General features: G+C 45.3%; 1 protein-coding gene across 3 annotated transcripts in view; it reads left to right on the forward strand.

Annotated features, from left to right (window-relative positions):
- INTS13 (integrator complex subunit 13) overlaps positions 1-13,750 on the forward strand; it is a 56,373-nt gene that overhangs the window by 23,120 nt on the left and 19,503 nt on the right. For all 3 annotated transcript variants that reach the window (XM_082252925.1, XM_082252926.1, XM_082252927.1), the window contains 6 exons: positions 6,230-6,314; positions 8,734-8,811; positions 11,238-11,327; positions 11,582-11,760; positions 12,569-12,739; positions 12,813-12,967. In XM_082252925.1, coding sequence (XP_082109051.1) covers positions 6,230-6,314; positions 8,734-8,811; positions 11,238-11,327; positions 11,582-11,760; positions 12,569-12,739; positions 12,813-12,967 — 758 coding nt within the window. The remainder of the gene's footprint in view (positions 1-6,229; positions 6,315-8,733; positions 8,812-11,237; positions 11,328-11,581; positions 11,761-12,568; positions 12,740-12,812; positions 12,968-13,750) is intronic.

Raw genomic sequence — 13,750 nt, forward strand, 5'->3', positions numbered from 1 at the left:
GACTACGCCTATAGGCAGTCACTGGTGGTATACTCCCCCCCCCCCCCCCCCTGCTATAGGTCCTCAGCTTGTTTTGTTTTTTCTGCCTAGTCCTCCTGGAATCTCTGGTCATGGCAATTTCTTTCCTTTTTAAATAGCTTTTTTTCCTCTGTTTTTCCTGCAAGATCTAAAATCAACTATCAGACGGGGCTACGGGCTGGATAATCAATCTAGATCCAGTGGTTACCCCAATCTGGCCAGGGAGCGTGCGTAGACCAGAGCTCCACACTAGGTCAGCCGCGATATTGCCCCACTGGACAGGGGCCGACTGAGTTAAACGCCTCGCGATGGCCGACAGCCCCCCATTTCGATGGCGAGGAGGTTCTGTCCGGAGCGGTTCCTGTCTGGTTCCTGGTATGTTGAGTAGCTGTCCCCCCTCTTCCCCTGGAGGGTTTTGGGCTGGATGCGGGCCCCTCCCTGGGATAGTCAGACTCTCGGGTTCCCCTCCTTCCCCCCCGGCTTTTGTGTTGAATAAGGCAACCATGATTCCAGTTGAGAAAATCGCCAGCCATTAAATATCTGGCTGACAGAAAAGCGGAGGCTGTGGCCTGCAATATGTTCACTGTTGCTGGTTTGGCGCTTAGGCCGGTCTTCATCATTGCCCTGTTGTCGCAGACTCTGACTGAATAGGCTAAACTTTTGCGCAGTGACCTAGAGGATGAGCAACTTCCTGCCTTTGCTAAACTGGTGGACCAGTTGTTCCAGGGGCTGCAATTTATCTGTGATGCCTCTTTGGATATGGCTCCTCTGATCTCTAGGCTGTCTGTTTTGGCAGTGGTACTTAGGTGTTTATTGTGGCTTAAGTGGTGTTCTGCGGACCAGACCTCTAAAAACGCTCTGACTGATTTACCCTTTCAGGCGATCGCCTTTTTGGGGCCACCCTGAATAACATCACATCTCATGAGGGGAAGAGTACTTTTCTTCCGCAGGCTGGAAAGGGTAAGAATCCTCGTCACGAAAGTGGCCCGTCTCTGCTCACAAGAAGTTTTTTCATCCCTCAGGGTCAGCTGACAAGTGTTTCAAGTCCTCCTCGGGAGGTTTCAAGACCCACGGACAAGGCTCCTTCAACGCTCTCACCCTAGCCTGGGGTGGGGGGATGTCTTTGCTGGTTTCTGGGCCTGTGGACCTCCTTGGTACACGACAAATGGATCTACGAAGTGATACGGTCCAACCACAAGATTGAGTTTCATTCTTACCCTCCGGAAAGGTTCTTTTCATTCCAATGTGCATCTGTCCCCAGACCGATTGCAAGCTTTCTTTGAGTCGGTGCAAGACCTGTTGCTTCAGAGTGTGATTGTCCTAGTTCTGGCCTCAGAACAGTTTCAGGGATTTTATTTAAACCTGTTCATGGTCCCAAAGAAAGAGAGCAAGGTACATTAAATTCTGGACTTCAAGGCCCTGAACTTGTTTGTGCAGGTACAGAAGTTTTTAGAATGATTCCAGTTGAGAAATCCATTCAGACGGTAGTGGTATCCCTACATCGGGGATTTTTTTGCTTCAATCGACCTCAAAGATGCTTGCTTGCACATTCCAATATGTGCCCGACAGCAGTGCTTCCTCCGTTTTGCTGTAGGAGAGGAGTATTCTCAGTTTGTGGCATTAACTTTTTGTCTTTCCTCCACTCCTTGGGTCTTGACCAAGTGTTGGCCATGGTTCTAGCATTGCAACGTCAGCGGGGGATTGCAGTACTGGGCTATCTGGACGACCTCCTCTTGCTGTCCTCTGCTGCTCTAAAGGACGACGTGGAGATCACAAATACAATACAATATACAAACCTTGAGGGAGTTTGATTGGCTTCTAACTTACCAGAACTGTGCTCTGATTCCATCCAGAAAATTGGATTATCTGGGTCTGACTCTGGATTCAGCTCTAGCCAGAGTGTTTTTTCCTCTAGACAAACTCCAGGGGTTGCATGCTGCTAATCATTTCCTGCTGTCCAGCAGACTGTCATCACTCCAGACTTGCATGCGGGTGCTGGGCCTGATGGTATCTACCTTCGAGGCGATTCCATTTGCACAATTCCATACCTGGTCCCTGCAAAGGAAGAGTCTCTGGACAATCAGATCCGGCTGAGCCTGGAAATCAAAGGGTTTCTTTTGTGGTGGCTTCGCTCTCTAGCTCTTCAAAAGGGCAAATCTTTTCTCCCCTTATATTGGACAGTGGTCACCACGGATGCCAGTCTGTCCGGGTGGGGAGGTGTCCTGGGTCTGAGCTCTGCTCAGGGTTGTTGGACACTGAAAGAGTCCAGACTGCTGCTCAGTGTCTTGGAACTCCGGGCGATCAGGCTGTGCCTGGATCACTGGACAGATCGACTCTTGCGCAGAATAGGGGTAGAGGGGATTCCCGGAATTCTTGTGGCCCCGGACTGGCCTTGCCGGTCTTGGTATGCCGACCTGGTGTGGCTGGTCGCCGATGTCCCTTGGAGACTGCCTCTAAGGGAGGATCTCTTGTCCCAAGGTCCAATCTCCCATCCTACTTTACAGTCGCTGGCTTTGACGGCTTGGCTGTTGAATTCTAGGTGCTGAAGGATAGAGGCTTGCCTGGGTCCGTGATTCCGACACTGCTGAAAGCAAGGAAGTCTAGATAGATCTACCACTGTAAGTGAAAAGCATACATTTCGTGATGTGAGTGGAATGGGGTTCACTCTCGCTCTATTTCGGTGGCTCAGATTTTGGCCTTCCTTCAGCAGGGGTTGAGCAGAAACTGGCCTGGAGTACCATCAAGGTGTCAGCCTTGGCGGTCTTCTTTCAGCAACCCCTGGCCACGCACTCTCTGGTGCATACCTTTTATTCAAGCAAGGGGTTTGAAATCTGACTCCACCGGTGCGGTCTTCTCTACCGCCCTGGGATCTGAACTTGGTGCTTTTAGTTCTTCAGAAGCCTCCCTTTGAAATTATTCAGGAGATTCCCCTGCTTACGCTGTCTCAGAAGGTGTCTTTTTTGGTGGCTATCACCTCTGCTCGCACGGTGTCCGATCTGTTGTGCTCCTTACTTGGTGGCCCACCAAGGTGGTTCCTTCCTAAGGTAGTCTCTGAATTCCATTTGAATGAAGACATTATGTTGCCTTCCCCGTGTCCCAGGCCCAAACATTCTAAGGAATGCCCTAGATGTGGTTTGGGCGACTCCGGTGTATCTGGCAGCTACGGAGTCCTTTCGGAGGTCAGACTACCTGTTTGTGCTCACAGATGGGCCAAGAAAAGGGCTGTCCGCTTCTTCTGTGACCATTTCAAAATGGTTTAGACATACAATGCCTCGGGCCTATTCGATCAGGGGTCACGTTCCTTCTTTCCCTGTCATGGCGCACTCTACTCAGGCGCTTAGTGCTTCTTTAAACCTTCCGTCATCAGGCGTCAGTGGCAAAGGTTGGCAAGGCGGCTACTTGGTCGTCGGTGCACACTTTCACTAAATTCTACAAAGTGGATGTGTTGGCATCTGCAGATGCTTCCTTTGGCTGCAAAGTTTTGCAGGCTGCTGTTTAGAGGATCTGTATCCTATTTGGGGGTTTATTGTTCAGGTTGGGCTCCAGTTGTTTTATGTTGTGCTCCTGTTGTCTGGTTGGCTATTGTTTAGCCTTGGGATTTTTTTGTTGTCCCAACCCTCATGTTTGGCACTGCTTTGGGATGTCCCAATGGTTCCAGAATCCTGGAGAGCTGTGTCCGTCAATGAACAAAAGAGAAAATGGGATTTTTGACTTACCGTAAAATCCATTTCTCTGCGTTCATTGACGGACACAGCACCCACCCCTCTATGTTGTTATACGTCTGACACTGCTTGTTACAAAACTGAGGACCTATAGCAGAAGGGGGGGGGGGTATACCACCAGGGACTGCCTATAGGCGTATTCAAGCTCTTTTTTTCTGCCTAGTGTCCTATTCCTGTAGGGGGCAGTATAGCCCAATGGTTCCAGAATCCTGGAGAGCTGTCTCAGTCAATGAATGCAGAGAAATTGATCTTAATCCAATTTTTCTATAGGAAAAGTTATTATATAGAACGAGCTGTGACATTTAAACAGTGCCTGCTCATTTTCACACCATAGTTCACTGGAAAAGGCGGCTTTAACCACTTATGGACCGGAAGGTTTTACCTCCTAATGACCAGGCCATTTTTTGCGATACGGCACTGCATTATTTTAACTGTAAATTGCGTAGTCGTGCAACGCTGTATCCAAATAAATTTGATGTCTTTTTTCCCCACAAATAGAGCTTTCTTTTGTTAGTATTCACCTGTGTGCGATTTTAATTTTTTATTTTTTGCGCATTAAACAGAAAAAAAGCAACAATTCTAAAAAAAAAAAAAAAGTTTTTAATTCTGCTATAAAACATTCCCAATAAAAAAATTGTAAAAATCTAATTGTTTCATCATTTTAGGCCAATATGTGTTCTGCTTCAATTTTTTTGTAAAAAAAAATCCAAATGAGTGTATATTAATTGGCTTACGCAAAAGTTATCGCGTCTGCAAACTAGGGGGAAAAGTAGTAATTTTATTTTTTATTTTTATTTTTTTTACTAGTAATGGCGAAGATCAGCGATTTTTAGCAGGACTGCGACATTGCAGCAGACAGGACACCTAACTGAGATTTTTGACACTTTTGGGGGGACCAGTGACATTACTACAGTAATCAGTGCTAAAAATATGCACTGTTACTGTACTAAACTGGCAGGGAAGGGTTTAACACTGGGGCGATCAAAGGCTTAAATTTGTCCTTAGGGGGTGCTTTCTAACTGTGTGGGGGATGGGCTTGCTGAATGAACAGAGACCTGTGTTCCTAAATAGGTGGAACACAGGATCTCTGTGTACATCACTGATGTAAACACGGCAGACAGCTGTTCTATCGGCATACCGCTGTTCTATCTCAACTGGGAGTGTTTATGGGTGCCCGGTGGACATCGCTTCCGCCGGACTCGCTGATTGGCTTCCCCTGTGGCCAATCAGCGTATGGGCATTGAACAGGAGGACAAAAGCGGGACCCGAGAAGAGGAGGATCTGGGCTGCTCTATGTAAATCCACTGCAACAGAGCAGGTAAGTATAACATGTTTATTATTTTTATAGGAAAAAAATGAAACTTTACAATCTCTTTAAATTGCAACCTAAACAGCCATTTCAATTTAAAAAAAAAATTGGAACATTTTAGAGTTTCCAGCAGGTTAATAACTTTACTTTCAGTGCAGCTTGATCAAGTCAACCAATATGATGACTTAAATCTATCAATGTTAAAGCTGAAGTCCAGACAGATATAAAATGCACAGACAGCTCTGTATTCATTAATACAACATCAAATGTACATTTATTTTTTTAATCCAAGTACATTCTTGATTTTGACTTTGTATTCCCTTGCAGTCTATGTACAGCAGGATTTAGGCTGGGGGAGGGGAAAACAGCACAAGAAGCTAATCAGTGGTTTTGCAGTGCACACGTGCGAACAAGTAACATGCTGATGGGAGGAGAGAGCAGAGTGACAGAGCGATGAGCTTGAGCTCATCAGTCTGCTGCTTCTCCTTCATTGTCCAGTCACAGGTGGGGAAATTACAAGACCTGTAAGAGCCGGTTCACACTACTCCGACTTGTCAGGCGACTTGGACAAGTAGCTCCCAATGCTGTGCAATGGAACCGTTCTAATCAGAGCGACTCAAGTCGCTCCGACTTAGAAAAAGGTTCCTGCACTATTTTTTGGCGAAGTCGGAGCGACTTGCATTGACTTCTATTATGAGAAATCGTTTGCAAGCTGCGATGAAGTCGCGCTGCACGGGCGACTTCAAAGTCGCCGGAAGTCGGGGCGACTTTGAGTCGGATTAGTGTGAACCGGCTCTAAATGTAGCTGAACTGCAGCAGATAAAAATCAGGTCTCCTGCAGTGCTAGATGGTGCCTGTGGCAGAGCTGTCAAGACTGGAAAGAAAAAAATAAAATATTCATCAGATAAAACACCTCTGTTTTTTTTATTGATGTAGTTTAACTGTGTATATAGCGGTTTGCCTGGAGTTTAGCTTAAAAAAAAAAAAAAAAAATATGCCATATAGAGCAGTCATATATATTAAGATGCCAGAGCAGGAAAGAAAACTTGCTCATATCCCTTGAAATCTGCTACAGAATTAAGTGTGGGTGTTGCAGGAATTTCCTTTTAATTTACTTTTCTGCTGTGCTGTCTTTGATGGTTTGGTTTCACAGTATCTTGCTTTTTTTGTGTGTATTAAGGAAGAACAACATGCTAACACGTCTGCCAACTATGATGTGGAGCTTCTCCACCACAAGGATGCACACATGGAGTTTATAAAGAACGGTAAGCTGACATGTAGACAAGGGCATATTTTCTTTTTTGGAGGATCAAGATTGTGCGTTTTTAAATACTTTTCACAGAGAGAGTGCTTGGTCAGACTACCCTGTGAACAGGCATTGCATGCTAGGACGTTTTATTGGATAGAATTTGATATATAAATATACATTATCTCACAAAAGTAAGTACACCCCTCACATTTTTGTAAGTATTTTATTACATCTTTTCATGTGACAACACTGAAGAAATGACAGTTTGTAAAGTAGTGAGTGTACAGCTTGTGTAAATTTGCTGTACCCTCAAACAAAACTCAACACACAGCCTTTAATGACTAAACGGCTGGCAACAAAAGTGCGTACACCCTTATGTGAAAATGTTCAAATTGGGCCCAATTAGCCATTTTCCCTCCCCGGTGTCATGTGACTCGTTAGTGTTACAATGTCTCGGGTGTGAATGGGGAGCAGGTGTGTTAAATTTGGTGTTATCGCTCTCACTCTCTCATACTGGTCACTGGAAGTTTAACATGGCACCTCATGGCAAAGAACTTTCTGAGGATCTGAAAAAAGAATTGTTGCTCTACATAAAGATGGCCTAGGCCAGGGGTCATCAAACTATGGCCCTCCAGTTGTTCAGGAACTACAATTCCCATCATGCCTAGTCATGTCTGTGAATGTCAGAGTTTTACAATGCCTCATGGGACGTGTAGTTCCACAACAGCTGGAGGGCCATAGTTTGAGGATCCCTGGCCTAGGCTATAAGAAGTTTGCCAAGACCCTGAAACTGAGCTGCAGCATGGTGGCCAAGACCATACAGCGAATTACCAGAATAGGTTCCACATCGCCATGGTCGACCAAAGAAGTTGAGTGACCGTGCTCAGCATCATATCCAGAGGTTGTTTCTGGGAAATAGATGCATGAGTGCTGCCAGCATTGCTGCAGAGGTTGAAGGGGTAGGGGGTCAGCCTGTCAGTGCTCAGACCATACGCCGCACACTGCATCAAATTGGTCTGCATGGCTGTCGTCCCAGAAGGAAGCCTCTTCTAAAGATGATGCACAAGAAAGCCTGCAAACAGTTTTCTGAAGACAAGCAGACTAAGGACATGGATTACTGGAACCACGTCTTGTGGACTGATGAGACCAAAAAAAACTTATTTTGTTCAGATGGTGTCAAGTGTGTGTAGTGGCAACCAGGTGAGGAGTACAAAGACAAGTGTGTCCTGCCTACAGTCAAGCATGGTGGTGGGAGTGTCATGGTCTTGGGCTGCATGAGTGCTGCTGGCACTGGGGAGCTACAGTTCATTGAGGAAACCATGAATGCCAACATGTACTGTGACATACTGAAGCAGAGCATGATCCCCTCCCTTCGAAGACTGGGCTGCAGGGCAGTATTCCAACATGATAAGGACTCCAAACACCTCCAATATGACCACTGTGTCGCTAAAGAAGCTGAGGATAAAGGTGATGGACTGGCCAAGCATGTCTCCAGACCTAAACCCTATTGAGCATCTGTGGGGCATCCTCAAATGGAAGGTGGAGGAGTGCAAGGTCTCTTGCATCCACCAGCTCCGTGATGTCGTCACGGAGGACTCCAGTGGCAACCTGTGAAGCTCTGGTGAACTCCATGCCCAAGAAGGTTAAGGCAGTTTGGAAAGTAATGGTGGCCACACAAAATATTGATACTTTGGCCCAATTTGGACATTATCACTTAGGGGTGTACTCACTTTTGTTGCCAGCGGTTTAGACATTAATGGCTGTGTGTAATGAGTTATTTTGAGGGGACAGCAAATTTACACTGTTATACAAGCTGTACACTCACTACTTTACATTGTAGCAGTGTTATTTCTTCAGTGTTGTCACATGAAAAAATGTAATAAAATATTTACAAAAGTGTTAGGGCTCTTTCACACGGGCGGTCCGATCAGATCCGCCTGTCAGTTTTTTAGGCGGATCTGATTGGATCCTCCATGCAGCTCTATGGGGCAGCGGGTGTCAGCGGAGACACCTCCGCTGACACCCGCTGCCATCCGCATCCGATCCTGTGCTGAAATCTGGACGGATGGAAACCCTATTTTTCCATCCGTTCAGTAATCGGAGCGGAGCGGATCTGATGAGAGCGGACAAGCGGTCTGCTCTCATCCGATCCCCCATAGAGGGCAGCGGGAGCTGAGACACCTCCCTCTCCGCTCTGCAAGCGGAGACGGAGCTGTCATCCGCCGGCTCAGCGGGGATCGCGGATCGATCCCCACTGAGCAACACGGATCCGCCTACGGAGGCGGACCGTGTGAAAGAGCCCTTAGGGGTGTACTCACTTTTGTGAGATACTGTGTGTGTGTGTGTGTGGTGTGTATATATATATATATTTTAAAAAAAACTCTCTTTTTAGCAGTTAAGTGTACAGTGACAGGTCCTCTTTGTGTTCCTATTAGGAGAAGGAAACAGTCGGGAAGCCACACTGAAAGAAACAATCACTCTGAAGTGGTGCACACCAAGAACAAATAGCATTGGTAAGTGCAAATGTTCAATTTAATGTTGCTGAATCCAGTCTGGGCTGCACAAATCCCAGGAGTCCGATGCCCAGAACAACTTAAAGTTGAACCCCAGGAAAATGGGGAAATATTCAGATGAAATGCACATAAGAGACATTTTACCTGCCAATAGATTTGTTTTTCTGTCCATCAGCTCCTGAGATTTGCAAAGCACAGAAAGGTAGATGATACCTAGAGTTAAAAGCTTTTTGGCCATTTTTCTCTTGTAGGTCACAGGAATGCACCTCCTTTTGTTCTCCTGTGTCCCAGAATAAGTCGATAGCAGGCTATTGTCCACTCACAGTTGACATTTAAGAGCCGATCCGGGCTCTGGAAGGATCCCAACAATATTGTCAGGATCCACCCTGCTGCCTGATTGACAGCTGGCTCTGCTTCTCAGTGCATGGCTGAGAGTCCAAGCCAGCTGCACCCGTCCCCCGCCCAGCGCTCCAGTGAGCGCTGCATAAGTAGAGCGTTGACTGACAGTCACTGCTCTTTGCTGCGAGCAGATAGGGTACTAATTAATAAGCAGTCATATGATATCTAAGTTCTCAGGCTTAGAGCTGATGTGGGACAGCTGCCACATGCCACTGATGCTGCAGCATAGAGGTGAGTATGTAGGTTTATTTTTTTTAACAAACCCCAGATTTCTTCTTTAAGTAATAAAGTAGAATAAATAGACTGTGTCCTTTGCAAAGTACAGTTGCACTCGGCAAGTGCAGTTGCTCCAGAGCTTAGTAAATGAGGCGAAGCTTCACTTTGGAAAGAATATCCAATCACGTGCAAGGAAGATAAAAAAAAAAAAAAACTATTTTTCTTGCATATGATTGGATGACGGAAGTCAGCAGAGCTTCCCCTCATTTACTAACCTCTGGAGCAACTGCTCTTACAGAGTGCAACTGCATTTTGCAAAGTGCACAGACTATTTTCCTTTAGTAAATCAACCCCTATGTCTCTTCTGCAATTAAAGTATTCTTACTTGCTTGTTTGTACACGCATCTCAGTCTGCATTACAATGTCAGCATATGACAAACAAATAGAAAAACATCCACCCCTCAGTCCAAAGTCCTCCCCAAAAAACGGACAGTGGTAGGCAATGGGTTCAACGATGCAGCCCTCCTTAGACCGGGTGGTCTTTATAAAACTGTAAAAACATGTGCAATAGGGAGAAAATGCCTAGTACATTACTGACAAACACCATTTATTAAAAACACACAACAATATTATACTCACAAGATGAAAAATATAAAAAAGAAAAAGTGAGATATGTGAAAAGATAAGTGTAGGAAGAGGGGTATAGGTGGCGCTGCCTCTTTTCAATGTGCAATCCTCAAAGGGAAAATTGTGTCAAGGCCAATCAGGAGAGAGAGTCCTGGATGGCTGAAGCACTCGTGGACATCGCTGGATAGAGAGGGGGCTCAGGTAAGTATTAGGGGGGCTGCGGCACACAGACGGCTTTTTATCTTAATGCTTAGAATGCATTAAAATAAAAAAACCTGACTTTACGACCCCTTTAAAGTAAATTGTGAACAAATTACTAATTATAGTCCCAGCTATGAGATACCTCTTTGTCCATCTACCTCTATATGGGTGTCCCCATTGACCAGACCTAGCGAGGAGGAGGAGTAGACATATGATTGGAAAACAACTTTTTTGTGGTGCCTCTGACCCCTGTAGTACGGTCCTGAGGGGGGAGCATGAGTGGATTCACCCCTTTTTTCACCAGTGATGTATATTGCAGCTTGTTGTTTATGTTCGAGTCAATTTGCAATTGGAACCACTTATATAGACTTACAAACTTTTTTGATGTCACTTATGGAATTATTTTTGTTAATTGATTTCCCTTATTTTTATTGGTTTCAATATATGTTTTTTTTTTGGACTTTTTGCACTAAGCGCACTTTTTGAGTATTCTAATACTGTCTGGGATTGTTTACATGTATATTAATTCCCGGATTATAGGTGATATTTAGATTTGTGCAATATCACACGTGTTGTACATATGAAGCACGTTAGCACTTTATCATTTTTTGTATCATATGTAATTTTATTTTGTTGAGTGTAGTTTACACGGATGAAGAGTAAAAATTATTTAAATTGGAGCACATTTTGTTTAATTTTCACTTTTGAGGATTGCACATTGAAAAGAGCCAGCGCCACCTATACCTCTCTTCCTACACTTATATTTTCCATACGTTTTGTCTCCTTAAAGGGTGAGTACAGAAAACACCTGTTGATCTGACAGAATGGCACACAGGTCCTAAGCATTTTTGTGGGTTGAGTGGTGTCAGCTCTGCCCATTGTCCTTTGCTAAACTATTTAGCCACTCTCATTCTCAGATCTCTGTATCATCAAGGCCAATCCTTTTGACTGTATATGCATATATATTTTTTGTTTGTTTTTAGAATTGCACTACTGCACAGGAGCGTTTCGGATATCACCGGTAGATGTAAACAGCCGACCATCTTCCTGTCTTACCAACTTTCTGTTAAATGGTAAGAACTGAGGTGGCATGCAGCCTTGCTCTCATTGTACAGTAGATTACAATTATTTTATTATGTTACCAGCTCTTTGCAGTTTTCTATTACTTCCAAGTTATCTCTTTAATCGGGTGCACGTTCTCCCAACACTAACTATACCCACCGTGAGCTCTTTCCTGGAAGCTCATCTAAGTACCTACTTTTTCCATCTACCCAGCTCGTAGTTGTTCCTTTAAATATCTGAACTGAGATATGTTGTATTTCCACAGGCCGTTCTGTGTTGCTGGAGCAGCCACGTAAGTCCGGATCCAAAGTGATCAGTCACATGCTGAGTAGCCACGGCGGGGAAATTTTTCTGCACGTCCTGAGCAGCTCCAGATCAATTCTGGAGGATCCTCCATCAATCAGCGAAGGCTGCGGGGGAAGAGTCACAGATTATAGGATTACGGTGAGTCAACGCCCACAAAACTGAAAGGGAATATAGAATACAATAAACAATACAAATTTGCTTCACTTTAGCACTAAAATAAATTCTGGTATATGTAAATTAATAATGTTGTGGAGATAAGAATGAGGAAAGGTGTTCTGTAGTCCAGGAAAGAGAACTGGACGGGGCTGACATCATTGCCTGGGATTACAGTGCTGCAGAGGCAGCACACTACAGGAAGTTCTGAGGTTATGAGGATCACCAGGTATTTTCTGTTTTTGCAGTGTTTTTAAAGAGGAAAAAAAAAAAAACGTAAATTGTGCATGTACCACTACTTCTTCCTTTCTTTTTTTTATGTGCACAGACATATACATTAACCCCTTCCTGCCTGCCATGCCTGTCAGCACTGCCATGGCCTTTAACACGATGCTGCCACATACTGTATATACATTCAGCCGGTATCTCTGGTCTGTGCTTGGATCCCACTTAATCACTGACAGTTCCCAGTCACTGTTTATGATCACTGACCACATGATCTGGTAACCCTGGAAATGCCTCTGCTGTTAAAAGAGCAGACTGTGGTGTTTGATCGCTTGGTTCTCAGTCTTGGAGATGGTAGGGAATAGATGCAGCATCCGATCGATGCTGCATCCACCTAGGTAAGTATGATCAAAAAAACAAATTTACTTCTCTTTTAAGATCCCCTAAATGGCCAGCTTCTACCAGCAGGAGACGGTTAGGCAAATTGATATTAAATTTCTGGCATGTTACTTTTTTGTGTTTTACTGTGGCGATCTGCTATCAATGTCTGCTGCTTTTCAATGCACAGGATTTTGGAGAGTTTATGAGGGAAAACAGACTGATGCCCTTTCTGGACCAGCGGTACAAGTTAGATGGAACACCTGAGGTTCCCCTGGAGCGATCGAAGAGCCAGCTAGAGCGACACACGCGGTACTGGCCAATGATCATCTCGCAGACCACCATTTTCAACATGCAGGCGGTAGGTTTCTCCCCTACAACTATTCGTCAATAGGGTATACAATCTATCCTGAATTTGTCTCTCTCCTCGGTAGGTTGTCCCACTGGCCAGCATTATTGTGAAGGAGACTCTGACAGAAGAAGATGTTCTAAACTGCCAGAAAACCATTTACAATTTGGTGGATATGGAGAGGAAGAATGATCCCCTGCCCATTTCTACAGCGGGCACGCGAGGCAAAGGACCAAAGAGGTACAGTAGAAGGTTTTCTCATTATGGTGATATCGCTATTCACTTTCCGTTTTATTCCAGTGGGGTAAACAAATTAGGGCTTGCATTTTAGGTACCATTCAAAAAATACAAGGCTTTAGTGCAGGGCTCAAAATTTCGAGTCTTGAGCTACTAGCCAGACCTTAAGAGTTACTCGCCACTTGTTGCCCCACCCACACCCTACCCTGCTCTGCCCCTAAACACGCCCCCGTAAAATATCTCATAAAATTACACTGTTCAATGTTTTATTCAGAATTAAGTTACAAAAAAATATTAACAACAAAAACTTTAGAGTGCCCACAGTGTGCCCCCTTTCAATGCAGAGTGCCCACAGCGTGCCCCCTTTCAATGCAGAGTGCCCACAGCGTGCCCCCTTTCAATGCAGAGTGTCCACAGCGTGCCCCCTTTCAATGCAGAGTGCCCACAGCGTGCCCCCTTTCAATGCAGAGTGCCCACTGCGTGCCCCCTTTCAATGCAGAGTGCCCACTGCGTGCCCCCTTTCAATGCAGAGTGTCCACAGCGTGCCCCCTTTCAATGCAGAGTGTCCACAGCGTGCCCCCTTTCAATGCAGAGTGCCCACAGCGTGCCCCCTTTCAATGCAGAGTGCCCACAGCGTGCCCCCTTTCAATGCAGAGTGCCCACAGCGTGCCCCCTTTCAATGCAGAGTGCCCACAGCGTGCCCCCTTTCAATGCAGAGTGCCCACAGCGTGCCCGCTTTCAATACAGAGTGCCCACAGCATGCAGAGAGACCAGCGTGCACTTACC

This window comes from Pelophylax lessonae, assembly GCF_965119305.1.
Source record: "Pelophylax lessonae genome assembly, chromosome: 4".
Lineage (NCBI taxonomy): Eukaryota > Metazoa > Chordata > Amphibia > Anura > Ranidae > Pelophylax > Pelophylax lessonae.